This window comes from Psittacula echo (assembly GCF_963264785.1).
Source record: "Psittacula echo genome assembly, chromosome: 2".
NCBI classification, from domain to species: Eukaryota; Metazoa; Chordata; class Aves; order Psittaciformes; family Psittacidae; genus Psittacula; species Psittacula echo.
Genome location: NC_137737.1, coordinates 42,945,711 through 42,971,986, shown reverse-complemented (window position 1 = coordinate 42,971,986; position 26,276 = coordinate 42,945,711). Strand labels below are relative to the sequence as shown.

The 26,276-nt window shown below is 41.9% G+C and overlaps 1 protein-coding gene across 5 annotated transcripts in view; it reads left to right on the top strand.

Annotated features, from left to right (window-relative positions):
- The first annotated feature begins 4,398 nt into the window (after positions 1-4,398).
- The window catches only part of ABI1 (abl interactor 1), an 81,204-nt gene continuing 59,326 nt past the window's right edge, over positions 4,399-26,276 (top strand). For all 5 annotated transcript variants that reach the window (XM_080639544.1, XM_080639543.1, XM_080639541.1 and 2 more), the window contains exon 1: positions 4,399-4,987. In XM_080639544.1, the coding sequence (XP_080495670.1) occupies positions 4,610-4,987 (378 nt within the window). In that variant the 5' untranslated portion in view covers positions 4,399-4,609. The remainder of the gene's footprint in view (positions 4,988-26,276) is intronic.

Sequence of the window (26,276 nt, the reverse complement as noted above, 5' to 3'; positions counted from 1 at the left end):
TTTGAGGGATTAAGAAGATAAGCCTACTTTGTGATGGGCAGCTGGAAGTGATGGCAGCAGAAGGGACCTAGATCAGGAGCTGGGAACAGAAGATATGGGAGGAATTCTTTGATGCAGTGAAAATGGAAAGGCAAAGTCAGGAGGCAATCTGGTGGCCAGAGTCTGAGCTGAGAAAGATGAAAGAGTGAAGATGAAAATGAAAGAGGACAAAGGAAGAGGGGATCCAGCATAACATGGGAGGGGAACAGCTGAGATGACAGATTGAGAAAATGGTAGTGGCGGTGACAGAAAAGGAAGGACTGTTGACACTACAGCACTGCTGAGGAGCAAAGATAAGCTCGCAGGAGGGATGAAGAGGAGATTAAAAATGAGGTAAAGACAGAAGGCAAATCCTGCAAGTGAAAATACATTACAGGAGAAAGGTCATGTCAAAGTACAGTAACACTGTTTATCTTTGTGCTGCTCGTATCTTGTGCATTCTCAAAGCTGCAGTTTTGAATGTTATTATTTCTGTGCTCTCAGGCTGCCTACCAATGCCTGGCTGTTGTGTGCTGGCTATGCCGCACAGAGCTCGCCTGCTGCCTAGCAACTGCCAGGAGGGCGAGAGGGAGTCCCTGGGCCAGGCTAAGTGATGCAGCCCTACCCCAAACATTCCTGCTCCCGTGGCAAAGCAGGAGGGAACATTTCCAGTTGTTACAGCTGTGAGAAAAACCTTAAAAATATTCACTGGAAAAAGGGGCACGTGGAGGTGCCCACGAGAGCACCGAGAGCCTGACAAATTGTCTCTGAGAAGTGGGAACAGCCTCATTCATCTCTGCAATACTTAGACACTCTGTGATGACAATTGAAATAGTAATATGGTTAATTCTTCTGGTTCTTAAGTAAGGCTTTGTGTGATGAATCTAAAGCACAGGAAAGCAAACCAATAGAGTTACATACCTTCTTGGCAGCTACTCTAATTTGATGTAGGAAATATGAAAAAGGCAACTTTTGGCCCCAAACCATTGAAGTTATAGCATTAAGTATTCACATAGGATTGTCCCAGTACTGCCACACGTGTTTTACTGTATCACTGTAATCAACAAAAATTTTCTTACAAGAACATGAGATTTGGCATTTGGCAGTGGAGCTGATAACAGCTGATCTGAACAGGCCCTGCGTCCTCTGTGCTTCCAGGTGTTCTCAGATCCCTCATCTCCCTGTCCATTGCACTGTCAAAAGTGCTTGTGTAGCTAAACAACCAAATCAGGAATTAACCCAGCTGAGAAAAATTCCACAAAATGTTAGAGTTATTTTCCAATCAATGCTACTGAAGCAAGTACTGTTCCCAAGGGAAAAACAAAGACACGTGTCAATCTATGGCCTAGAAAAGGGAATATTTACAGAGCTACACAAATTACAGTGCAGAAGAAGTTGCTTTGATGCTGTTACTTTGATGCTGTTCTAAACAGGTGTGTTTAGAATATAGTCACATTTTTCTCTCCCAGTCAGAACTGGGCAGAAGGACAGTGTTACCCTTGAAGATCATCATGCCCCACTGAGGAGGAGCAAATCTCAGATTGACAGCTGAGACAGTGAGAGGCATATAAGCACAATGTACTCCAGATGGAATCTCATTCAGGTGACTGAATGGTGCCTGAAGAGCATCACTGCATTTTTTCCTCTACCACTCCAGCCACCCCAGCCAGGAAAATATTCATTCCCAGCTCTCTTGCACACTTTAAGTATCTTGAGCAAGCCAGTTAACTTTTCTTTCTAATCAGCAGTTTATTGTCTGTGGCAGTGGGAAAGTGTATTAAAAACCAAAGAAACAAACCAACCCAGCAAAATAAAAGAGTTTCTAAACAAAAACCCAGTGAATGCAGTTCAGAGTGCACAGTAGTGTCTTCAGCAAATATCAGCTCAAGTCCAATGTCTATTGGCTGTGGTTCAGTGCTGGTTCTGCTAGATTTGGCTGGCACTAGCATAACTACGCGAATGTCTCTGTCCTTTCAGGTGCTTTGGAATTGCTCTGTGTACACACTGTGTATGGAGCCAGCTTGGGTCTATTGCATCTGGGTCAATAAACGTTCCAAGAACCTCAGACACAAAGAACACACTGCAAAGACACTCAGGTGACCCTGCAGAACCATTCTGAAAGCAGGAGGGCTAGCATGGGGCAGGAGCTAATAAGGCCTGCTGAACCTGGATCTGTTGGGCATGTCTGCACCACAGTTCCCAGTGCATCTTGCATTGTGTGGCCCTTGCACTGCTGCGGTAGTATGGCACTAAGTTAAAAAAGTCCTGCTGGAGATGACTTAGCCCAGCTCGGAGCCAGTTGGGGTATATCCACAAATCTATCCACCAGGCATCGGGTAACACTCGTCTGTCCCAGGAAGGCTGAAGTCACAATGCAGATGTCACAAGGTGGCGCTCTTTGACGCGGTCTTCCAAGGTCGTCTTGACTTAAGAGCACATTTTAACAGTTGGTGGGGGTTTTGTTTGTTTCGGGTTTTTTTGTTTGGTTGTTTGGGGTTTTTTTATTTGTTTAGTTTGTTTGTTTGGTTTTTTTGGTTTTTTTTGGGGGGGAGAGGTATTGTTCTTTTTTGGGTCGACATCCACTGCAGGGGAAGGGGCTGTAAGCCTCCCTGGAGTCTATACTGCCTGAAGTGGGTGTGTTTCCTGGGAGTCAGCACTGCCCTGCTCAGCTGCCATCTGCTTGTAGGAGTAGGTTGCCCACCAAAGTGAAGCACAACACGTTTAGCAAAAGACACACCACTGATTTTTCCCGTACCGATGTGTAAGGCTCCACATATCTGCCGTCTCTGGGTACAGGGGCAGCCATAACATTTTAAGAAGAGCCAACAACAGTTTTGAGGATGTTAACACCTTCCATGAAGTCAGTCTGTGATCTGTAGGCAATTACAGACTCACTGAAGCCAATGGATGTTAAGCAATTTGCAGCCACACTGAAGAGAGAAATAAAATTTGTCTTTGTATTATGATAGCTGGAAACAAGGAGAAGCCAATGCCCAAGATGGTTTCTGATCACACTTACCCTGGGACCCATTAAAAGCTTGTCTATACCTCAGTAGTGTTGCAGATCAAATTTAATTATTTTATATTGAAAGGGAATAAAAAAAAAATATTTTATTGGAAATTACGTGCTGTCTATTGAAGCCACTTTGGAAACAATTTTGCTAAGCTGCCAAATAAATTAACCATCAGAAGATGGCAATGTAAATGCATTTCTACCCCACAACAAGAGCTGCAAATATACCAGCTCCTTCCTCTGCTGTCCCAGACGGCACTCAAATCTCTCTCTCAGCACCTGCCTGGCTGTTCCCAGCCAGGGGGTGGTTTTTTGTAACTCCAGCTGCAAAGACCTTCTCAGGCCCATCAGTTTGTCCACGCTACCTACCATTCATCCTCACTTCCACAGTTCTAGACCAAGATGTTAGACTTTACTGACCTCAGAGGGAAGGAAGAATTATTTTTCCTCTTCCCTCCTTGATTTAGAGACATCAGCAGGTATGCTGAAGGATCCTGAATGGAACAGTTTTCAGAGCTGCAAACTGAAGATAAGACTCCACAGGACATGCAAAATACCACACAGTTACTCAGAGGTGAGTCAGTCTGCTCTTACTATAATGTGTTTGAGAATATTTCTTTCCAAAACCTGCTGACTTTTCACCACTGTGTGGGTTTCTCTGGGACAACTACTAAAATGCAAGGACTAATACCAGTTGTGTTTGTAATTGCATATACACAGCATGCAAAGCCAAGGCATGAATAACATCTTGGAAACTGCTTCTTCTGGGCCTGTTACTCATTGCAAAGGCAGGCTTGGACATCCCAGCATAGCAGCCACCTGCCGTTATTGGCTTTTCTTCTGGTATGATCACAGAAACAGGATTTTGCTTACAAAAAAAACTACATGCAAGAAAGATTGTGCTAAATAATCACCACGTATCTTCCACACCTTGTAACAACTAGAGGAGGCCCAGAAGAACGATTAACAACTGAGATAAAAGAGTGGCAGGAATAATGTATTTACCTCAGCCAAATATATCAGTTATTCTTAAGAAACTAAAATCAAAGAACTGCGGTAAAAGAGGAGCAGGAATAATGTATTGACCTCAGCCAAATGTATCAGTTCTTCTTATAAAACTAAGACCAGAAAAATGCAAATTGTCAATTACTTCTTGGCAGGCCTTCACAAATACCTGGACAGTTTAGATTATTTGCCCCTCCCTACTGGATAACCCCCTGCTATGGGACTGACATTAATCATGACACTCCTATCGTTTTACCAATTTTACTGTTATCTTACAAGCGTCTGGCCTGCAGGAAGCCAGACAACCAGGGCAGCACTTCCCTCCCAGCCTTTCCCTTTGGCTTCTGCAGAGGCACCACTTTCAGGGCAACACCAATGGGGCTGGGGCTAATTCTGAGAAGTGCGAGAGAACGCCACAACCTTCTCCCCTCGTCTCTAGGCGCCCAGCAGCACGGTCCGACAGCTCTGCAGCCACCCTGCTGCCGATGGCAGTCAAGCCAGGCAGTGGATCCGACGCAGCGAAACGCCCCTCACGGCCGCGGGCGGGGGCCATGAGCAGCACCCGCCCTTCGCATGCGCCCTACGCGGCGCAGTGCTGCCTACAGCTCCCGGCTTGCTGTGCAAAGCGGGCGTGGGTTCTTCTCTTTTTTTTTTTTTCCTTCCTCCAAAGCTTTTATTTTTCCCCCTCCCCTCGGAGGAGGAGGATGGGTGGGGAAAGCGAGAGCTCACGAAAGCGAGGCGAGGAGGAATCCCACAATACCAGGCGGGTTGCGAGCACGGCGCTGCTGCTGCTGTCTCTTTAATGCAAGAGGAAGCGATGCGGAGGGGTGGAAAATGGCAGAGTTGCAGATGTTGCTAGAGGAGGAAATCCCTTCTGGCAAGCGGGCTCTGCTCGAGAGCTATCAGAACCTTACTCGAGTCGCCGACTACTGCGAAAACAACTACATCCAGGTGAGGGGCGGTAGCGCAGCGCACAGGGGGCCGCCGCCGGTGGAGCGGGGAGGCTCGGCTGGGCTCGGCTCTCGGGTGAGGGCTGCGGGGCCGGAGCCGCCTGAGGAGCAGCGCGGCCCCCGGCTGCCCGCGCCGTAGCTCCCCGCCCCGCAGTCTCTCCCCCGGCTTTGCCTTTTCTTTCAACTTTTCCAGCCGAACGACTGGGCTTCCCTCCCTCCCCCCCCGCTCCGGAGGGGAAGGGAGGGGGTTATTATGTCAGCCCGTCTCGGAGGGTGTGTCTCTTCTTTATTTTTTCTGCTTTTTTTCCCCCCTCATTTTTCTTCCCCCTCTGTAGTTATTTATTATGAGTCACATCCCGGAGACCTCCCTGTGCTGGGGTGAGTGTGGCGTGAGGGCCGTCTCGCCTCTCCGTGTGGCCGGCTCAGAGCCGGTACCTCAGGTTTTCCCCTTGCTCCCCGGCGGCGCGGCGCGGCTCCCTCAGGGGGAAGCCGGCAGGGCGGCGGTTGGTGACGGGTGCTAAGGCGGGCAGCTCCGCGCGCCCCCAGCGCCTCACGTGGAGCGCGGGTGCCCGCCGCCTCCTTCGCCGGAGCCGAGCCGGCAGCGCGGGGCCGCCATCCGCAGCGACGCGGGGAGCGGAAGGGGCCCCGCACACGCGTGACATCACGTAGTTCAGTCACCGGGGTGGGGTGGGGGGATCCGCGGGCCCTCCGCGGTGAGCAGCCGGCAGGGGCAGGAAGCTGCCTGTCCACAGGCACCGGTGGGAAAGCGTGAGGTGGTGGTGTTTCAAAATGGCAATCGGTGCCTCCCGCAGGCTCCGCGGCTCAGGAACCCTACAGCAGGAATTTCAGGCCGGGTCTCTGGTGCTGGAAGAGGCTTCATTTGCTGTGCCGTGTCCCCACCAGTCTGTGTGGATTCTTTCTCTCCCTAGCTTGCCATGCTTCCTGATCTCGCTTAAGTCTGTGTTTTGTGAAGCTTCTTTAAGCACAATTTACTATTGCTATTTTTTCAGGATTTGCAGCACGTAACTCTGTGTGTATATTTTGCCCTGCTGATCTGGACACAGAGAGCCATCCAGAGATGCTCACATTCAGTTTGGTTTTTTTTTTTTTTTTTTTTTTTTTTAATTAAAAAAATTGAAGGGGAAAAGCAGATAAACTGCACTCTACTTACTACCAAGCTTGTAAAGTGAACTTGTTGAATCTAATGCTAGACTACCTGTGATGAGTATTCTGTACAGGTTATTAAATTCTTTGGCATCCATCGTCGTTAAGATGTCTTACCGTTTTTAGTAATGGAGCAGCAAATTTGCCAGCTTTAATAATATGAAGTGAAATAGATGTAGATATTTTAAAATGAGCTGCTTGGATTGAAGCTGCTCTAAGAAGTGATATTTTCAACGTTTGTTTTTTTCTTTTGGTGGTGGTATGTGAGGTAGTATGAGTTAATGTCTATTTACTCTTCTGAGTTGTTTGCTCCACCCAAAGAAAGTTGCTGATATAAATACTTCTGAGAGGCGAGGTTCATTTGGTTTTACTCATGGGAAACATGACAAATACATGAGCATGGTAATTGCAGCACAAGTTTTGACCTGTCTCCTGCTCCTGACTTTTTCCCTGTGTCAGAAAGTTAGAGAATCTTCAGTTACATCATTTTCTTGAGAGTCCTGAGGTTTGTCTTTCTTTTCTTCAAGCAGACAAACCAAAAAACCCACCACTTCTGCTAGTTCCCATCCAGTCATTTGGGGTGGTTTTCTTTTTTTTTCCTCTTTTTTTTTTTTTTTTTTTTTTTGTTTTAATTTGGTAGCTCATTTTCACCCCAAGTATCAAGGTCAGCTGGATGTGGGATTGGTGCGGTCTGTTTTATCTGTGTACAGCTGTGTTTACCCTTTCTGAAAGGAAGCTGCAGTTCAAAAATTCCTAATGATGACTTGTGCAGTAGCTTTGAAAAATGTGTACCTCTCTTGGACATGTATTGTACGTTTACTCAGTAAAAATGGCAAATATATTGATAAAATTAAATGTATACATGTATGTTTAATGTGTAGTGGAGGTGGGTATTTTAATCAGCACTTTGTATGAAGCCATCTGCTCTCCAGTTGGACTACTGAGCAGATTATACTTGCAGTGCCCATGGTGGGGCCACTGCAGGATTAGGCAATATGACACAGGACACTGGGTTATGAGATTTGGGAGAGTGTATGTATTGTGGGATGAGAAGGGAGGAAAGGAGAGGAAGAGGTTTAACCAGCACATAATACAAAGTGTTTGTATTTAATGTAATTGAGCATTTTATAAAAAAGGCAGGCCAGAACAGAAAATCTGGTCATGAAGTGAGGGTTAAAATAGTTCAGGAGTGGCTCTGCATTGTAATTTGCCCTGTAGCATGTAACTGGTCCAGTCTGGCCTCTGAGCTTGGATAGATTTGGAGAGTTTTCCCATTTTCTGTGGTAAAGGCTATGTGCTCCTTAGTAGGAAGACATAATGTGTGCTGTCACCAACTCTGTTGTGGCACTGAGGTGGAACAAGGTTGTCTGACTATTCTGAGCATTGGTGCTAACAGTTTGTAGTAACTGTAATAGCATTCGGCTATTTATGCAGAACTCATGATATTCTCAGTCTTATGTTTTATGTTCTTTGCTCACTTAAGAGGGAAGTAATTTCCCACTCCCAATATTGCTGTATTTGAACTATGTCTGTATTTTTGATCTGAAAACATATGAATTGTGCTTTGTCTCTTTCACTTCATCTGGGAATAATTCTCATAAACTTTTAGTTTTGCTGATTTTAAGAGAATTTGTCTTCAGTATCTTTACAGATTCCTCAAAAAAAAAAAAAAAAAAAAAAACCAACCAAAAAACAAACAAACAAACAAACAAAAACACCCCAAAAAAGGGGATGAGTGGGTGGGGTAGGAACTCATCTGGGTGAAACTTGGCTCCCTAATAGTGAATGTAGTTTGTTGACCACAAGCGTCCTTTTACTGAACCATTTAGGAAAGATGACAGTGTGTTCAGGACTCTCAAGTTGGAAACTGCTGTTCTCAGAAAAGCGGGGAAGCAGTTTCCTGCTAAGGCAAATTCTGAGTAAATCTAAATGCCAGGGAGTAACAAAGTTTCCTCCAGACCATGTATATTCTTGTTATCTAGAAGGTTTATCTGGTAGGAAGGGAAAAGAATTCAGGAGAAGCTAAGCAAGTAAGTTTCTAAGGAAAACCTGCAGTGCTAGAAGGAGAGTACACTATTGTGGCTGTCTTGGGAGAGATCAAGGAGAGAGGGAGATAGAAAAAAGGGAAGGAATTTGTGATGTTATTGGTGAGGATTTTTGCTTTGACTGCAGAGAAAAAGGCATTATAAATACATCACTATATTTAATCTGCCAAAATTTAAAATCTGTTATGTTTCTGGTGGTCAGCTTCAGTGACAAGCAGGCAGAAAATTAGATTCCTATTTTCTTTTAGATCAGAGACTTAAAATCTGAACAGTTTTAAGAGCCAGTTTTGGATCCTGAATATTTAACCAGAAGCACGTTTTTTGTCTCCTGAAGTAAGTTTTTTTAAATATAGAGAAATGGCATTTTTCTTAATCTTCTCTAAATTCTTTTTTTTTTTTATTATTTTGCCTGGCACTCTTTAGAAGACTGGTATGACTGTGATCTCTTATGATGGAGACGTTTGCATGTGAATTGACATACTTTAGAATAATATACAGGGAGATTAAGTGGGGGGAGGAGTAGTGAAACTGTCTTACAATGGAAATAAATAAAACTTCTTCATAGATGCCATATAAATATAAGTTACAGTAACTCATGCCTTCCCCAAATGCTTTTGCCTGCCAATAAAATCTGGGACTAGCTCCTTCCAGTGTGTGTGTAACTGTGAAAGGTTATCTGAAAATCCGTAGCATAAAGCTGAATATACTAGTAAGGAATTTCTTTGGTGTCCTAAACAGCATGACCTTTATCAGTACCAATACAGAAATAACATACGGAGTTAAAGCACAGCTTCAGTTATGATTCTTCAGCTGAAAATAAATACTAATTTCAACAGAAAATTTACTTTTCAGTGTCCTGGCAGAATTGAGTTCTTTTCAGGTTTTAATGAATTTATTTTCAATAATTACATTATGAAGTGTTAAAATGACGCAGAAACCCAGCGTCTCCAGTGTCACCAGACTGATGACTTCCTTCTGAACAACTTCAGTTGACTGTTGTAGCTCAGAGAGGCCTCTCTGTGCTATAAAAAAATTGCTTACAACTCTTGCTACTTGCTACTGGCTAAATCAAATGTTTCTTATAGCCTTGTTTATTCATAGGCAGATACCTAGGTTTCGTCAGTCTCTTCCCTTCTAGACCACTTGGGAAGATCCATTTGTAATTTTTTAAGTCAAAATCAGATATGATTTTAATATGACTCTGAGAACCTCTAAATGAATAGCTTGCAATATGTGCTACTTGTGTAAATTCCAATGCTGGTGGTGTCTAGTGGGTACATTTACCAGCTTTAGAAAATAAATTAAGTGAAAGACCTTTTAAGGAAGTAAGTGCTGTGTTGCTGAAATGTGTGTTTTTGTTGTCATGTTATTTCCTTCTGTAGCTTCCAACTGGTATGTGGAAATTGAATGGTGAGTTAACAAGCTATTCTGGGTAAAACAAACCAAAGCAGGGACAGATTTCAGTCTGACTGCTGTTGCAAAAAAACTTAGTTTCCTTCCCGTTGGTAGAAAAAGAAATGTGTGGGGTTGAGCAGAGCATTATGTGCAAGAAGTTCCACAAATCCTTATGTTATCTTCCAATATGTATATAGGAATCCTTTCTGTTTGATAGGTTGGATGTTCTGCTCTTCATATTCCGTAGATGGGAAAGAAAAGAACCTTTTTGTGTGTGTGTTTATTTTTCCTTAAATGTTGGTAACTGATCTGACACTTTGGTTTTGTTGCCGAGTGTACGGAAAGTGGCTTAGCTTAGTTTAAGACAAAGAACTTCACTGAGAATGTCTAATTCAGGAAATGACCTGCTTTGAATGAATAAACTTCTTAAATTGTCACTAATACAAATCTTCTATGTGCCATGAGAACTTGCATGCTTTTATGTTCATAGGTTAATTAGCTTGTATTGGGAGTAAATAACAGTGATTTCTTTTTTTTTTTGCCTGCTTTCATTGCTAAATTTGGAACGCTTTACAAAAAAATCAAACTAGGGTAGTTCATTTTCTGTAGCACCAAAATGTAATTCAAAATTAGAGAGCTTGAGAGCAAAGAGAAAATATGGGTGTATGATCCACTATCCTCTAAGTTTAAATCATATTCTTTAAGAAAAGGTGTTATCTTATAAACACTCTTTTCATGTAGTTAAAGCAAATGTTTGCCATCAGTGTGAAAGGCACTGGGTGTTCTCTGTGTGTTTGGCTTTCTTTTTTTTATAATAATGATTTGGTTACAGGTTAGTGGGTTAGGCTTGTAGCTCTTCTGCCTTGTATAGGTCTTTGCTGGTGCTTTGTTTTGGAAAATACAGCAGGATGTTTAGCTAGAAAGCAGCAATAAGACAATAGTGCAACTTCACTGAATCAGCAAGAGATTACCCTGCATATGCAGGAAACAGCTCCTGAAGTGTTTCATGTCTGTTTTGTGTCCAGAGGAGGTAGAGGATACAAGACCAGCTTTCCCTAATTTATATTTTTCCATTAATTCTGGTACATTTGGTTTAAGAAGTCAGCAAGATGTCAGCTGCTCCTTCTGCTCCATTTTTCATTAGTATTTCAGCAGATGATTGTGTCAGCACTGTGCTAGCTTAATCAGGCAGAGTAAAGTGGCTTGGGATAAGCTTTTACAGGTGCATAACGATTCTTCCACAAAGGAAGCACTGGCTGCTCCTTTCCATTTCCATGCACATTGTAAGGAAGAATGGTGCAGGTTGTCTGTTGTCAGTGTACACTAAGCATGATCCTTGCTCTCTGCTACACTTGCAGTGCCCAGCCCTGTAGGAAGGAAGGCAGACAGACATGAGTAAGAGGGGCAACTAATACTTCCCTCCAGATCTCTGGGTGCTTGTTGCAGTAATTAGCTCTTATGGTAAAGAGAAAATAGAAGGGCCTTGAGGAGAACTCATAGTGGATCACATTGTAATGAAGGTAAGAATACATGAGTTGGCTGTGTAGAAGTAGGAAGCATTGTACCTCTGAGGGTAGAGTTCCTGTTAGTATCTTTGCTACTGCTGATCTAAGTTTAACAACAAAAAAAATGCTAACTCTGAAACAAAAAACCATGCAGCTTCCCATTATTTTTGTTTAGTATTGTCAACTGTCTTAGTCTTACAGAAGCATAAATGGAGGCATACAGTTTATAACTAACTTGTGGAAGGTCATATAGGGATGTGCTGTCAGATTTGGGAACAAAACCTGATTGTTTGGACTTCCAGTGCTGTGCACAAGGGGTGTCCCTTCCCTCACCCCTCCCTTCCAAATTGCCTCTGTTATGCACAGCAAAAAGTGCATATCTGCAGGAAAGCAGAGACAGTGTTCAGAGAGAAAGTGCAATGAATCCCTTGGGAAAACAAGCACCTGAGCTCATTACCAGTGATTACTTTTTAAGAGTTTAAGGTGTCTCCTCTCATAAGAACCTTGAGTTTATAATTTTTGGCTTTGCAAACTTCTGGAGTTACAATAATGCTTCCAGTACTGCCTGTCTGCGTGTTGGTGGGTCTCTGTCTTGGCAGAGGCAATAGAAGATGCCGCTCTCTTTCTCATTAGGGAAAGCAGTTTGTGTTTGACTATTTTAGGGACTGAAATCTTACTGAACTGCAGAGCAGTGGGGTGGCAGCTGTGGGGTATAAGTGTCAGTTCTGGTGTAGCAAGGCATCCTTGAGGAGTAAGAGGGTATCTTGCTCTCTCTGTGCCTGTCTTTGATCCTTAATTAATAATGTGGAGTCCAAAGGAGCATGATGTAGTTTTTATTTGTTGTTGCCTGGTAGGAAATGACTTGTGGGCCCTCAGTTACTTGGTGCTCAGGCTTGTCCCTAATTACCTGAGCATCTTTTGCTCCTCAGTACTTGTGTTACCCAGAGCTGTGTTCCTCTGGTGCAGTCTTTCCCCGACCCAATCTGAGCACTGGTGACAGAGGCTGGAGGGGTTGACCAATAGGGATCCTCCTTTCCCTACACTCTTAAGAGAAGTAACTGCTGAATTTGTAACAGTGGATATGGTGCCTCAGTGTGGTTCCTCCCTTTTCCTGACCTTGCTGATGAGGCAGTTGCTTCAAACAGAGACATAATCTCTCCTGTGGTTGGTAGAAATAACCTTTTGCAGCTCAAAACTTGCACAGAGCCCTCTGGGGCCAACACCAGGGTGCTGTGGAGAATAGGTCACTGTGTTCCTGAGCACTTGCTCTGTGAGCAAGATGGCATCTGTAGGTGCTGTTTCTCCTTCACCGCCAGCCTGTCAGTGTGCCCTTCTGACTGTACTGGAGGGGCTCAGTCAAGTGTTTCATCGGCTTAGGGCCAGGTAGTGGAACCACTTCTAACAGGTGGGTTCTTTGAGGAATCCATTTATTTCATTCATTTCAGTGAATGAAAGCAGAACTATAAACTCCTCCTCTTGGTATTAGAGGGAATGTGTGTTGCATGGGTTTTTTGTGGTCCCCCTCCTCCCCCTTGTTAATTACTAGGAGTGTAGATGGCACCTTTGCTTGAGACTATGTGAATAGTGTTACTCATTATTTATGCAAGCCCTTAATGCCGTTCACAGGGGCCATGCACACTTTGCAGAGTGTAGATTTGTTACTACAATGCTGATGTTTTAGAAGAAAAGGAGGGGTGGAGAACCCTACATGAGAATTTCAGCTTGGAGCAAAAAGTGCAGCATTTTCAGATACAACTTGTAATGTTCATCAGTCTGTATTAATATGAGATGAAATTGGTAGACAGCTTGCTGGCTAAGCTGAAAAAACGAATTGGTTTTACTCTGAAAAAAACCCTGTCTGCTTGCAAGGTGACTTTATTTTTTATGAAGTTCCCAAGATTCCAGATCAAATATGTTTGGCTAATAAGTGCTGGGTTTCGCAAACTGAAAAAGGCTCCACAAATCAAAACTTCTCTTGGTTTGGGCCTCTCTTACACTAAAGTCTCTTCAAAAGAGCTGCAGATGATGTGTGCCATGCTACATCTTCTGCCATTGTGGAATGTTCTAAAAGAACAGTAAAGGTTGTCTCTTCTGCAGTGAGATACAGCTTTTTATGTCCCTTATATTTCTTATCCTAGGGTAGCAGGTATATTGGTGATAGTGTCATCCCTCACTCTCTAAAGACCCCAAAATAATCAACTCTGCATACCCTTTCTACAGCAGAAGAGCAAGCATGCTCCTCTCTGCTTGAGGAGGCTCTGATACTGTAGTGATGAGCAGTTAAGGAACTCATGGGGAAAAGACTTCGCATCACTTTCCTAATTTTAATGTAACTTCAAAGACAGGAGTGAAACATGGTGCTGTTCTACTTTTGTTAAGAAAGCAGGGAGGTCTCTGGGAACTTGGGCAGAGGAGGCTTGCTGAAATGAATGTTAGTTTTGACATCCTTAGAGTTGAACATAATGTTCTTACTGGGTGGCCTTAAGGTTATAAATAGTTCCAAGAAAAAAAATTGTTTGTTTACTACTTGAAGCATAACAATTCTTTGGTATCTTTGGGAAAGAGTTGAAGTGTAGACTCCTCTGGCATCTTTCACACCAGTGTTTCACATAATGTTTTTTTCTATGCTATACTTTATCAGGCAATTGTAGGGTTCTTTTTTGGCTTTTTTTTTTTTTTTTTTTTCCCCAGCTAATCTTTTGCCAGATGCATATCTTCACTTTCATCCTCTGATCTCCTTGTTGTACTTTGGGGTCAGCAAATCTGCCAACCAGTATTTGTCCTGCGGCAATCGTTGTCAATTGAGCATCTTATTTGACTTAATTTGTAGGACGCATACTACAAATTAATACTTGAACTATGGTCCCCATGCAATAATCCTGTGTTTTCTGGAGGCTACGATAAGAAAAATCTCTGCATAAAACAGATAAGAAGAACAAGGTGTCCAGGCAGTTATGTCAGACTAGTGCAATAATATTTAAGTGGCTGCAGAATGCCATGCCATGACTTGTCTTTTCACATTTGTACACCTAATAATGTTAATTATTATGTCAGGAAATGTTAGTGATAATATTTCTCTTTCTAGGTGCTGCTTCTAGCCTGTGATCTCAAATGTGTATTTACTGATTTGTCTCACTGTTGAAGTCTCATAGCTGCTTGCTGCAGGCCATTCCCTAGATCTGTTGTCTCACTCTTCTACTGTCAAATACTGTGGACTTTGTCTTTTGCTGCCATTGACACAAGATTGCTCTCATCACAGCTTCTGCCTCAGAAATATGTTTCCTCTCTACTTCATTGACTTTGTCTCATTTCAGATCTTATCTGAAAACCTCTTCTCCCTTGCCTATTTCTTTTAATTAATCTCTTTCGATTATTTAACTGCATATTTTACTGCCTTGCAGCTTAAATTATGCAGCTGTTTCTCATGATGTTTTTCAGACAAACAGCTTCTACTAGCATGGGTTTGAATAATTTGAAACCTGCAGCTACTGAAGACATTTATATGTGCTTCTTCTTTAGATTGTCTTTATTGGCACAGAGTTAAGACTAAGGCCTTGGCTGTGAAGTTATCTGTAACCACCTGAAGAAGCTATGATGAGCAGGATACAGAGGAAACAAAGGGGAACTGGAGGGATGTGATGTGCAGTGGGACTAATGTGATTCTGTTTGCTCGTAAAACTCTTAGGAGGCCTTTGCCAGTCCTTTCCTTTATAAGAAGTCTGTCTTGTTCAGGAAGCTGGTCCTTTTGTTACTCCAACACCATGGAGTGGAAAGGGCTTAAAACTTCTCTGCTCAGGGGACTTTGGATCTCTTATCAGTGAGGGAAAAATGAATGTGTCAGGGGGAATGGTGTTCTGTTAACCTACATTAGTAGGTATGTATCCACAAACCAAAGCTGGACCTGATCCTGAAGGGTTTTTATAAAATACGATTATAGCATTCAGAGTTCCTGCTGTGAGGCCTTGTGGCTCGTGGCTTGGATGATGCTTCAGTCAAGGTCCAGAGAGTATCAGACTAAACAAATAGAGGTGTGATGGATCAATGCACTTATGTTGACAAGATCCTTGGAGACCTGGCTGGAAATTGGTCAGGTTTTGATTTGCTGGCTGGCTTGCAGGATTTCTAAATCTCTGGGAGGAGCTATTGTGATGCAAAGTTCTGGCTTTAGCTGCCTTAGATAAAATGTGCTGTCTGGTTTGAAAGTGCTTGGCTCTACAAGGGCTCTCTTCAAATACCGTGGGTGTGTTTCCTGCTGCAGCATACCGTATGTTCTCCCAGCACTGAAATGATCTGGTTGCCGCAGTAGTCCTGAGATTTGTCTGGGAGCATTGCAAGTACGTGTTGTCTTAAATGGCAACAGATTTTGTATCTCATTTCTAAGGTGTCTTTAGCTTTGAATGTTGAAGAAAATCATTGTTGCCATAGATGTAATTGGGTTCACAGTGTTGCTTGCTTTGTAAGAAGTGTCCTTTCTAGATGTGTGTTTCATTCCTCTTTAGCAGTCTGTCCTTTAAACCAACGAAGAAAGATAACAGTCACTGGAAATCTTTCTAGCACACATTCCCTCTTTGGAAACCTGCTGTACATGAACAAGAACTGTAAAATCAGCTCCTGTCAGTACTCTGCAAGGAATGTTGAACGTTCAGAGACCGAGGGAGGTATTTGTTGTAACTATGAGAGAGACTCACTTACTGGGGCGAGAAGCCAAGTATGCAGGGTTATGGTACCTGTGAGCTGCTGCTCCTCTGCTGAGGGAAGAAAAGTTGGTTTTGGTCCTGAATGTGGGACATGTGTGGGATTTGAGTTTGGGATTCCTTGGGCGTGGAAAGTGCTTAAAAGTTGACAGAGAATAGTCTGTGTTGAATAACTTTGGCTGACAGAAAATGGAAATGGTTTGAATGGTGATTGAAAAGCAAGTTGAAGGTCTTGAGCCTTTTTCTGGTAGGAGTAAAAGCCCACGAGGAATGGGGGAGAGTATATAACCTTCCTTCACTGTGTGTCTCTCTTCAGCCACTCTCTTGCTAAGTGTGATGTGGCGGAAGGGCAACATGAAAAGCAAATACTGCTACCATTTGCTTCTTACCTACAGCAGACAGCTAGAGAAGTAGCTGTACTCTTTCTCCAGGTTGCTGTAAGGGGTTACTGCAGCAGCACTGGGAATGGGGGAGTATGAACTAAAGCAGGTACTTTCTGGCTGTATAACATCCCACGAGGCTTGCGGGAACGAATGTGGGCAATACTGTGAGTCATGCTTGTCAGTCTCAAAAAGCAGGAGGCTTTTTAAAATTGGCCTTGGAGGGGAAGAGGTGTTTAATGGAGCAGTTGTGAAGGGGTTATGCAAATAGGGAACATAAATAATGAGCAAAAGGTACTCATTTAAGCTTCTTGCTGCCTCAGAAAATGACTAAATGCAAACTTAACCGCTGCAAAAGTAAAGGAAAATGCATTATCATTAGGTATAATGGGTGCAAAAATGTGGCCATTCATGATGGTAAGAAAATTCTCCTTTTGTGACTAGGAAAATGTATTTCTGTTGTTGTTCAGCAGAAAACATTTTATTTTTTTTTTCACCCCCCAGTTTCTGTTAAAAAATGACAAGTTGGGCATCTAAAAGCAGTTCCTCTTGTAAGAGGTGGTTAGGAGGGGAGGTAGTAAAAAGACCAGTCTCCAGCTTTGCTTTGGACATAACTTCAGTGTTTAGGCTGGTTTTGCATAGAAATCCTTTCCTTTTCTGTCTGCCCATTCATGTAGGATTCCAATTACATATAAATACTGTCTATTCTTTGGTAAAAGTGACAGTATGTTGTTAGGGTATAACTTTTTTTTCTACTGATACAGCCATTTCTTGCTGTTGTAAATTGCAGAGTTTCTAACAGAGTTTAGGAAATGTAATTGTTCCAGTTCTGGGCTTGCATCTGCTCACATCATAGCTGGAATCTTATCTCTGGTAGCTAAGTCTTGCCAGCAGACTTTAATTGGCATATAATTTGCTTGGATGATTTCTTCTGCCTCTCTTGCAGTGTAGAGAGGCCATCCAAACTTTGAAACAGTGGGATGTGCCAGATATGCTGTCCCACATGCTGCTCTGTGGTTGTGCGTGTGCTCCCTTGGCCTGCCTTGTGTTTTAACGAAGTGGGGGCAGGCGCTTACTTCCTCTGGGGCACACAGATGAGGTAGATGGTAGTTTGGGTATGGGTGGATCCGTGGTTGTGGCTGGTGAGTTCCTGTTGTGAAAGGGCTGTTTCTCTGAACACAGTTCCTCTGTGGCTATAGTAAGGCCACTCATCTGTCAAGCTGATTACAGACAAGATAGTAGCAAGGTGTCCTGGTGGCCCTACTACAAGTGCTGAAATAGTTCAGGGGTTGTTTTACTACTGGGGGTAGGGGAGAGTGGGTGGGTGATGGGGAGTGATGTGTGTGTGGCTACTCTCACACATCTCATTGTGAGCACTATGTGGCTCTGCACCTCCTGCATCTGCCTAAAGTTGCCCTTCTCTGCGTTCTGTATGTAGGGGAAGCAGTCCTTAAAATCATGTGAAGGAGCAGCATAAAAACACAGTGGAACTTCAATGTGGATTAGAAAACTTTGCTGTAATTGTTTCTGCTAGAGGCGTCGCAGCTGTATTTCTAGGAAAGGCTACTCACTTCAACTGCTGTGGTTACTAACACCACACCAACTGTCTCTCCAAGATCTTTGCTTAAAAAAAAATACCAGCCCAAAACAAAGCAAACCCCTCACTCCTGAATTTAACACTGTTTCCTATTGAAGAGCTTGCTTTCTGTCTTCTATTGGTTTTTGTAAGTTGTTTTATCTATTTCTGGATGTGGAGATTACCATAGTTATTTACATTTTGTTACCTGGTGTTCTGACTATGTGTTTTTTTTGGGAAAGAAACAATGGTATATTATTGACTGTCTTTTTTAGGTCCTTCTCTTGAGCTGTCTGTTTTGTTCTGCTATGTGTGTTTGTTTTTTAGAGGAGCTAAATTCCTACTTGCTGCAATTGAAATAACCCAGTATTCAAATAAGTTTATGTATGTTTTGGAATATTGTTGCTAACAATAGGCTCAAATTTTAACATAATAAAAAAAAAATTATTCAGCAAGTAACTGAATGTAGTGTACTTGCAACCCTTATCAGCCAAAAATTGAGTAGTCAGGTGCAGGAATACATAAAAGTCTAAGTAATATTAGCAGCTGTTTATGTGATCAAATAGAAACAGAAACTAGGTTGATTTTTCTCCACTTGCATGCAATTTCTCATAAAAACAATCAGTCCTTGTATTGCACTTCATTAGTTTATTGCCATGAGATCACTGTATAGCCTGTGTGATATGTGAGAGTATGCCTTCTGCTGGGAGGCAAGCTACTACAAAACTGTAGGGACTTACTGGTTTCTGATCTAAGCATGTTGTTCAGCGTTGAGATCTGTGCAAGCCCTTGGATGGTTTCCTACTGGAGAGAGTATATTGATCTTCAAGACACTAAATAGTCATTAGTGTAGTGCTACGGAGTATGAGAAGAGAATTTGACCCTGTAATGGACACTGTTTTCTTCTTTGTTTTAAAAATACCATGATGTTTGGGAACTGCCTGAAAGGTAAAATCTGGGCAGCAGCTGTGTGTTGAAAGCGACTTTCTTAAACATGCGAACTCTTCCTGAATTAGGAACACTTGTAGTCCAGGCACTTGCTGGATGTCAGAAGGCCTGTGTAACTCTTGGCTCTACGTTTTAGTGCCTTGAGGTTTCCTGGAGCTGAACAGGCCTGCTAAATGCTTTCCTTTCCTGCTCCCCTCCTGCAACATCTGTGGCATCTCTGTATAGAAACCTGTTGTGGTGTGTAGTGTAGCTTTGAGCCTGCATGCTTCTGGACCAGCCCTTTTGCAGATGCTGATGCTGACTCAGTATGTAGCTGTCTTACAAACAGCACCTGAGGTGACCCTCTTGTATGTGCACAGAACACTGTTGCCATACAGCCTGTGGTACTAGGACATGCCGAGATGACACTGTAATTTCGTCCTTTGTGCTACATCTTATTGACTTAACCTTACTTGCTCAATGTTGTCTGGTCTGATTCTGGGCCTGTCTAAAGTGCAGGGAGGGTGGAAGACTGAGGATCTGGAAGGTAGTGTTGGAAGCTGACTTATAGAAGGTCACTGAATTTTAGCATGTTGCTTGTCTTAAGGGATAGATTTATTGTAGTATTCTGGACTTACTCCTTCAGTTTGATTTGTCAAAACTGAGATAAGAAACTTCTGACTGTGTGAGCACTCACCAGTCCTTGAGAGTAAACTGAAGAGGTAAACAAAATCCACAGAAAGAACTACTGTTACCAATACTATGAAAAAGGGCTTTTTCACACAGTATGAGCTGAAGATCATAGCACAGAACAACTTGTTTTGGGACAATCTTGATAAAGGCTTCCATGGCATGAAAATCTACCCAGCCCTGATTTTTCACTCCAGTGAGGTTCTGTGTGGCTGCCACTATATTACAAGGAGGATATTAAGGTATCTAATAAGTGCTAAAGTGTCTCGTTCCCATTCCCATAAAAAAATCCAGTGAAAAATAAGTCTGACTTACCAGTGAGCGTGTCCTTGCTAGATGAGCTGAAATTTGTGGGTGGCTGCTGGCACTTAAGAAGATAAATGGAAAGCCATTTTAATTTCAAGCCCCATTACAAACAGAAAACAAAGGATCAATATTTGAGAGACAGTGTATAAAAAAACCAAATGGAACATAAATTCTCTAATTCACTATTATCTCCTGTCTAGTGTGCCGAAATAATTGTATGCTCCAAAGCCTTGGGTAGCCTTCTTGGTGTGGAAGAAGGAAGACTGCTATGGAAGTGCCAAGGGCTTCTTTTCCTGGCTAACAGTCAAAGGGTGTCATTGGTCTGTATTTGGAGCTCTGGCTGATGTCTGTCATGTCAGAGCCTGCTTTATGTGAGCTCTGAAGAAATCTGTGTGTTTTGTGTCATCAGCACTGCAAGGAAGTTAAAAGTCTAGTTTTGAAACAACTGTATGTGCTGACACTGTGCAGTGCTTTACAGGTATTGAAAATATAGTTTCTTTCGTAGAGCTTCTGTTGTCTAAATCATGTAAAACATGGAAAATAAGACTCAGACCAAATTTTTTAAGCTTGCTGCATATGCAGTCTTGAAGTCTTGCTAGTTTGGTGTGCAAGGATTGTGTGACAGTGACATGTGGTATGTCTGCTTCTGTCACTTCAATGTGGCATGCTATTTTGGTTGTATACACAGACTATAACAACTGACATTAACAATATATTTTGCCCACATACATGTTTACTGTGACATCTCTTCTATTGGATTTGACAGGAGAACTGAAAACTGTGTTTTTAATGATCTTTTTATATATATTATTTTTTAATAATAAGAGTGGTTTACTCTAGAGCCAATGTGAACACTGTTTGCTGCATTGGGCAGAAAATGCTGCTAACAGCAGCTGACACATATCTTCCCAGTCTCCATCTGTCAGAGTCGGCATTGCTTTGTAAATCACGCTCCTATTGGATAGATTAATTTCTTGCTATAATGTTCACAGCCTGGATTAAAACAGAACTCCTAAGTTGATTTTTTTTTTTTTTTTTTTTTTTAAGTTATTTACTGTTTGGGGGGAAAAAAAAAAAGTGGTTTTGTAGGCTTCTTCTGCTCTCCTTTACAGATACCTTAAAGTAAGCATTCACAACACTGATGCAACACCTTGTGGGCTTGTGTTAAAGTAAGAATGTAGGAGGGTAAGGTAGTTATTGGAATCTTAATCTCAAAGACATGGTTCTCTGCCATGTACATATAGGTCAGAATGAGATCTGATCATAACCTGTATCAGTATATCTGAGAAAGTTGAACACTTCTTTTAGAAATGTGAATGTCCACAGTCATCTTGCATTTTTTGTTATCAAGACTGATATACTTTTACCATTGTGAGCTGCTGTGTATGTGTCTATGTGTGTGTATACATAAAATGTATGCATTTCCCTTGGACTGTCCTTTGGAATGAACTTCTCCCCTTAAGAAACTTTATTCCCTCTGCTTTCCCCAAGAGATAACGATTAGAAAATTTGAGAGTCTTCTTTCTACAGTTATCAACAGAATGAAGAGCATCTCTCAAGTAGAAGAAAATCTGCAAGGGCACACAGGAGGTTGGCTAAATTGGTCTCAGCCCATAGAAATGCTAATTTTCTATCAAGGCTATTCAGGACTGGTCAGGGGAATATTATTGATGGAAATGAAGGATTTGCTTCTGGCTGATTGTCTAGTATATACAGGATTTGGGGGAAGGGCCTTGTCTGAAACAGAGGTTGTGAATTATAGACAGTGCTTGTTACACCCTCCTATGTTTCTTTGTTAAACTACAATATCTTCGTATATGTCGTGAACCTTGAGATAAAATAGCTGACTAGTCAATGATTTTTATCAAGATAGTGTTCCTAAAGAGAAACAGACTGAAATCTTGCTTGTGGGACGTGGTATGGTTGTTGCTGTGGTGGTGAGCACCTTCTTGTTTGGTGCCTTGAATGAGTGCCAGCTTTATTGTGCAACGTCTTTACCTGGAGAGAAGAGTTTTCAAGTTTGACCAGTTCCTCTGCATTTGGTAGAGCTGAGTTGCTGTGTCTTATCTTGGAGGAACTCAACAGACATGGTATTATTTCATACCAGTGAGCTTTTTTGTTGTCGATGTTGGAAGGAAATTCACTGGAGTTGAATTGTACGTGACTGTGCTTATTGAGGATTTCTGCCTCAGTAGATGGGAAGAATTAGTGTTTACCAAATGGATTTCATCATCCTGACTTTAAGCTTGGGGTTACTGTAGTGAGAGGGATCTTGGGTTTTAGAACTGTTCTGAATGGTTAGGCATCTTTTTGTGCCTTCCCTGTCTTTATTTGTACTCCTGGAACAACCAGTTATTTAAGTGGTTGAGAGCTTTGATGCTTCTATTTGATGCACTTCTCACTATGTATAGAGAGGTGTGTTTGATAGTCTGTTCTATTTCTTGTTTTCACTGTCAGTGGAGGATTGACTTCCAGTTCCCTGGGGAGAAGGCCTTGGACAGGAGGTGGACATGTTCAGTGACTGCAATGTGTTGCTATTAATAGCTTGCAAACTACTGGGTAATTAAAATCTTGAGCTTCTCCCCCCCCAGTTCAGGAATGGTAGAAAAGTAGAACAAAATGACTAGTTACAGCAAATCACTTTAGTAAAACACTTGAACATTTTCCTACTGCACATATTGTAGTACTGATCATGGTGATGCACAATTTTAGTTGAGATCTGTCTGTGAGCTGGAACATGTGGGCTTTTGGCTTTAGTTCCCCTCCGTATGGAGGCTGATTTTGCTCTGTTGTTTTATCAGGCTGTGCATGTACTAAGTCTCTTCCTGTTCCTTGTCCCCATGTAAATGCTTTCATTTTAAATTTCCCACAGTTGATTTTTACTGATGATATGAACAATACAAATGGCAGAGCAGGTGGTTCCAGTAGCAGGAGTACTAATGGCGCCTGATCTGGGACTGATTGTGTTGAAGAAAGACAGTCAATGAAGTCTGCTGGTGACTGTCTGAAGGCTTATCTGTTGTCCTATGGGAGGGTGTATCTTGTGCTAGTGTGTTGGGCAAAGGTTGAGATTAAACTTTCTCAGGGTGGCTTACTTCTGTTTCCACTGGGAGGACTGAAGCGCTGATCGGTGAGGAACACTGTAATTTGTAGGTAGGTAACACCATGCCTAGTATAGGTCTCTGGATATTGGGATGCATCATCCCCTTGAAGTAGGTGCTACCCTAATGCATTGCAGAGAGGATTTCTTCAATTAGATTGCTGTGTTGCCTGAGCACACTAAGATGGTTCTAGGAGACAGCTGCGCAATCTGATTGGTACTCTGTCCTTACCTGGATGGCATACATAGCATAAGCAATATATATATATATATATAGTATATATCCCTTAAGGCTATATCTGTGATGAGAGAAACCCTGAATGCTCCCTGCTGAGCACTTGCTTGTAATAACCACACTGTTTAAATCTCCTTGCATGGCTTTCAGATAGGTAGTTGGCTCCTGAAAGTTCTTCAGAATGTAGAAACTTGTGGCACTTGCTGCTGTGACTTGCCAGTTTGACTTTCTTCTCTCATTTATTACTGATATTCTTGTATAATAACTATGAATAACAGCCAAAAAATCTACCGTAGTGCCATGTGCTTACAAAGTTTTAACAAGCTTCAAGAGCTGTGGATAAGGGGGAACGTGTATCCACGGGCTGTTCTTTCAGTTATTTGCAACTATCTCGATTTACAGTTCTTGATATTCAGTGTAAATTTTGGCTCAGTAGGTAAACGTTATCTAGTGTGTATGGCATATTTAAACCTTTGAAACACATTGCTGCAGCTTGTTTGTGGAATACTTGTTCTAAGCTGAACATACATTGTGAATAGTTTAGAAATGCCCAAGCCTTTTGCTGTTAGCAGTCAGAAGTAACAAATAAACCCTTATGACCAGCTTTTAGTTATTAAAAACCTTATCTGATCAGTGAAGTAGCAATTTCAAACTCATAGAGGCATCCAGGAGATGCTTTAGAGAGATTTGAGTGCTCCTGTTCTGAGTGGGGGAGTCACTTTGCAGAGATAGATTCCTTTCCCCTTGGAGCATACCCAGCTAGTTCTCAGGAAGGTTAAATACTGATACCTAGGAGTCTCCAAGCCACAGCCTGGATGTACATCTTCGCCATTGTAGAAAAATATTTCCAATTTCCTTGAAAAATGAGGTGCTGTAGTTTGTAACTTTTTTCAGTAAATTTCAGTCCTGAGTTTGTTGGGACCGTATCTCTGAACTAGAACGGCAACACCTTAGTGAAGGAAGAGAACTTTGAAACCTTGACTGTAGTATCTGTCTTACCAGGAAGTACACATTCTGTAAATGTCAAAGATGGATAAATGACAGCATGAACAAAAGAGAATAAAAATGGGTGTATCAATGACTTTAGCATAGTTGCATTCTGTGAATGCTGATACACAACAGAGATTGCTGAATTCATGTGGCAGCTGGTTGCAGTAATCCTAATTTGCTTGCTACTCAATTGATGAACAGTGGAAGTGTTTTTTTTAAAAAGACAAGCTGCAAACCTAAACAATTATCTTGTGCTTACTTGTGAAGCAAACACAAATGTAGTGCACTGTTGAATTCATTAAATGTGCATGAACAATAACAGCAAAGGCATATAAAACTGGATGTAAAGCTACTCCTGTAGCTTGATTGCTGAGAGTGATCTAGCCCTTGAACAGAATGCCAAGCATCTGAACAAGTATGGGGCACTGAATAATTACACTGTTTAGCCTAGTGATTATTGGTCTGCTTTAGGGCAGCACTCCATTAGTAGTTTATCCTGGATGAGTTTTTATGTGCTTGAGTTTGCGGATATTCCAGCAGCTGAGAATGCAAAATGTGGAGCAACACATACCACATACTGAGGAGGCAAATTAATTTCTTTCTGCTGTGATTTTGGGAAGAAGCTTGTACATGTAGTTGTGTACTGCGTGAACTAGGAGATGGTGGGAATTAGCTGAGAGAGAGAAAGCTGGATGGTTTGCACACTGCACAGACACTCGTGGGGATGTGTCTGTGGGTGGTAGTTTGGAGATGGGAAATAAAAATTGACTATGTGACTTGGAAAGATCAGCTGCCAAGTGATGGACAGGTTCCTCATTACTTGAACTTGATCTGCTACTGAACTGAAGAATCAGTAAAGAAGCTCCTACTGATTTTTTACTGTGGCAATTGCTTAGGTGCAGAATCACTTTTAACTTGACTATAGTAGTTATGTGAACTTCACATTTGCATTTATCAAAAATATATGGTATACAGTGTGGAATGCCATGCAATTTTAACTGTCTCTTTATGTATCCACTTGAATTATAGGAGAGGTTTTCCTGGTATGGTTTTTTTTCTTCTTTTTTTTTTTTTTTTTTTTTTTTTTTTTAATATTAAACCTAGTTATGTGAAAATGAGTTCACACAGCAATTTTGCCATAGTAAAATGACTGTTAAGGGTGAACTGGGGGTATAGGTGGGAGCTTACTTTAAGAGGGGAAACTTCAAAAGCTGCTATGTTCTGCATATATAGATTGTTCACTTTGCTACTAAAGGACACTCAAACTTTCATTTTATCAAGGACAAACAACAGTATCTTAGAAACTTTTAATATGAGATCGTAAAGTAACTATGAGGAAAACAAGTCATTTGACAGCCTTTATATTGTCTGTGAATAGTTAACTAGCGCAGATGTATTATACTTTACTATGTGAAGGCAGGCAAAGTATCTGAAAGCATGGCAACATGTGCATTATCTTCTACACTGGTTTTAGTCTTTGCCTTAAGAGGTAGATGAAAGAAAACAGTTGAAGAACGCTGGAAATTCCAGCTCCCTCCTGTTGCTGCCACATAGCTCTTGGCTTCTCCCTCTCCATTTCCACTTTTGCTGGCTGTGAACCTTTTAGCTTATATCTTACGAATGCCAGCAGTTCTAATTAAAAAATGCACAAGATTGTATGTCAAGTTCATTCTAATCTAAACTGTTAAACTGCAAACTGAAACTGCCTGAATTATCTGCAAAGCTTGAAAATATTTCTACTCTAATTCTGCTAGACCATGGAATATGTTCTACATCACAACGATGAGCATGTAATCCTGTTGCCAAGCAAGTCATTTGAGCAAATAACTAAAATGGTGGATGCATAAGCAAATGAGGGCAAGGCATTTGATCAAATAAATCATTAGAGATGAGAAGAAACTCTTTATGCACTGAAGTTTTCTCATGTGACAGCACTTGGTAACTGAGTGCTGTGGATTGGTAACCTGTTAGTGTTCAGCCTAGCATTATTTAGTTGAAACTTCGTAGTAAGCAAACTGCTTGGGTAAAGGCTATAGATCTACATGAGTGTATTTAAAGTTAGAATCATGTTGACTACCACTGTATTGGCTGTGTCTGTTTCATTAAACTTTTTATTTTAGATAGCACTGAACCTGCTACCTTTATTTTCATCGTTGTCCAGGGTGGCAGAAGTTGTTTCTTTAGGCTGTGGCTCAGTAGGACAGTATGTTTAAAGGTACTACTAGTGATGATTTGAAGTTTAAAACGCCTCTTTGGAAAGACAAGGTGCTTTGGGAAACTTGC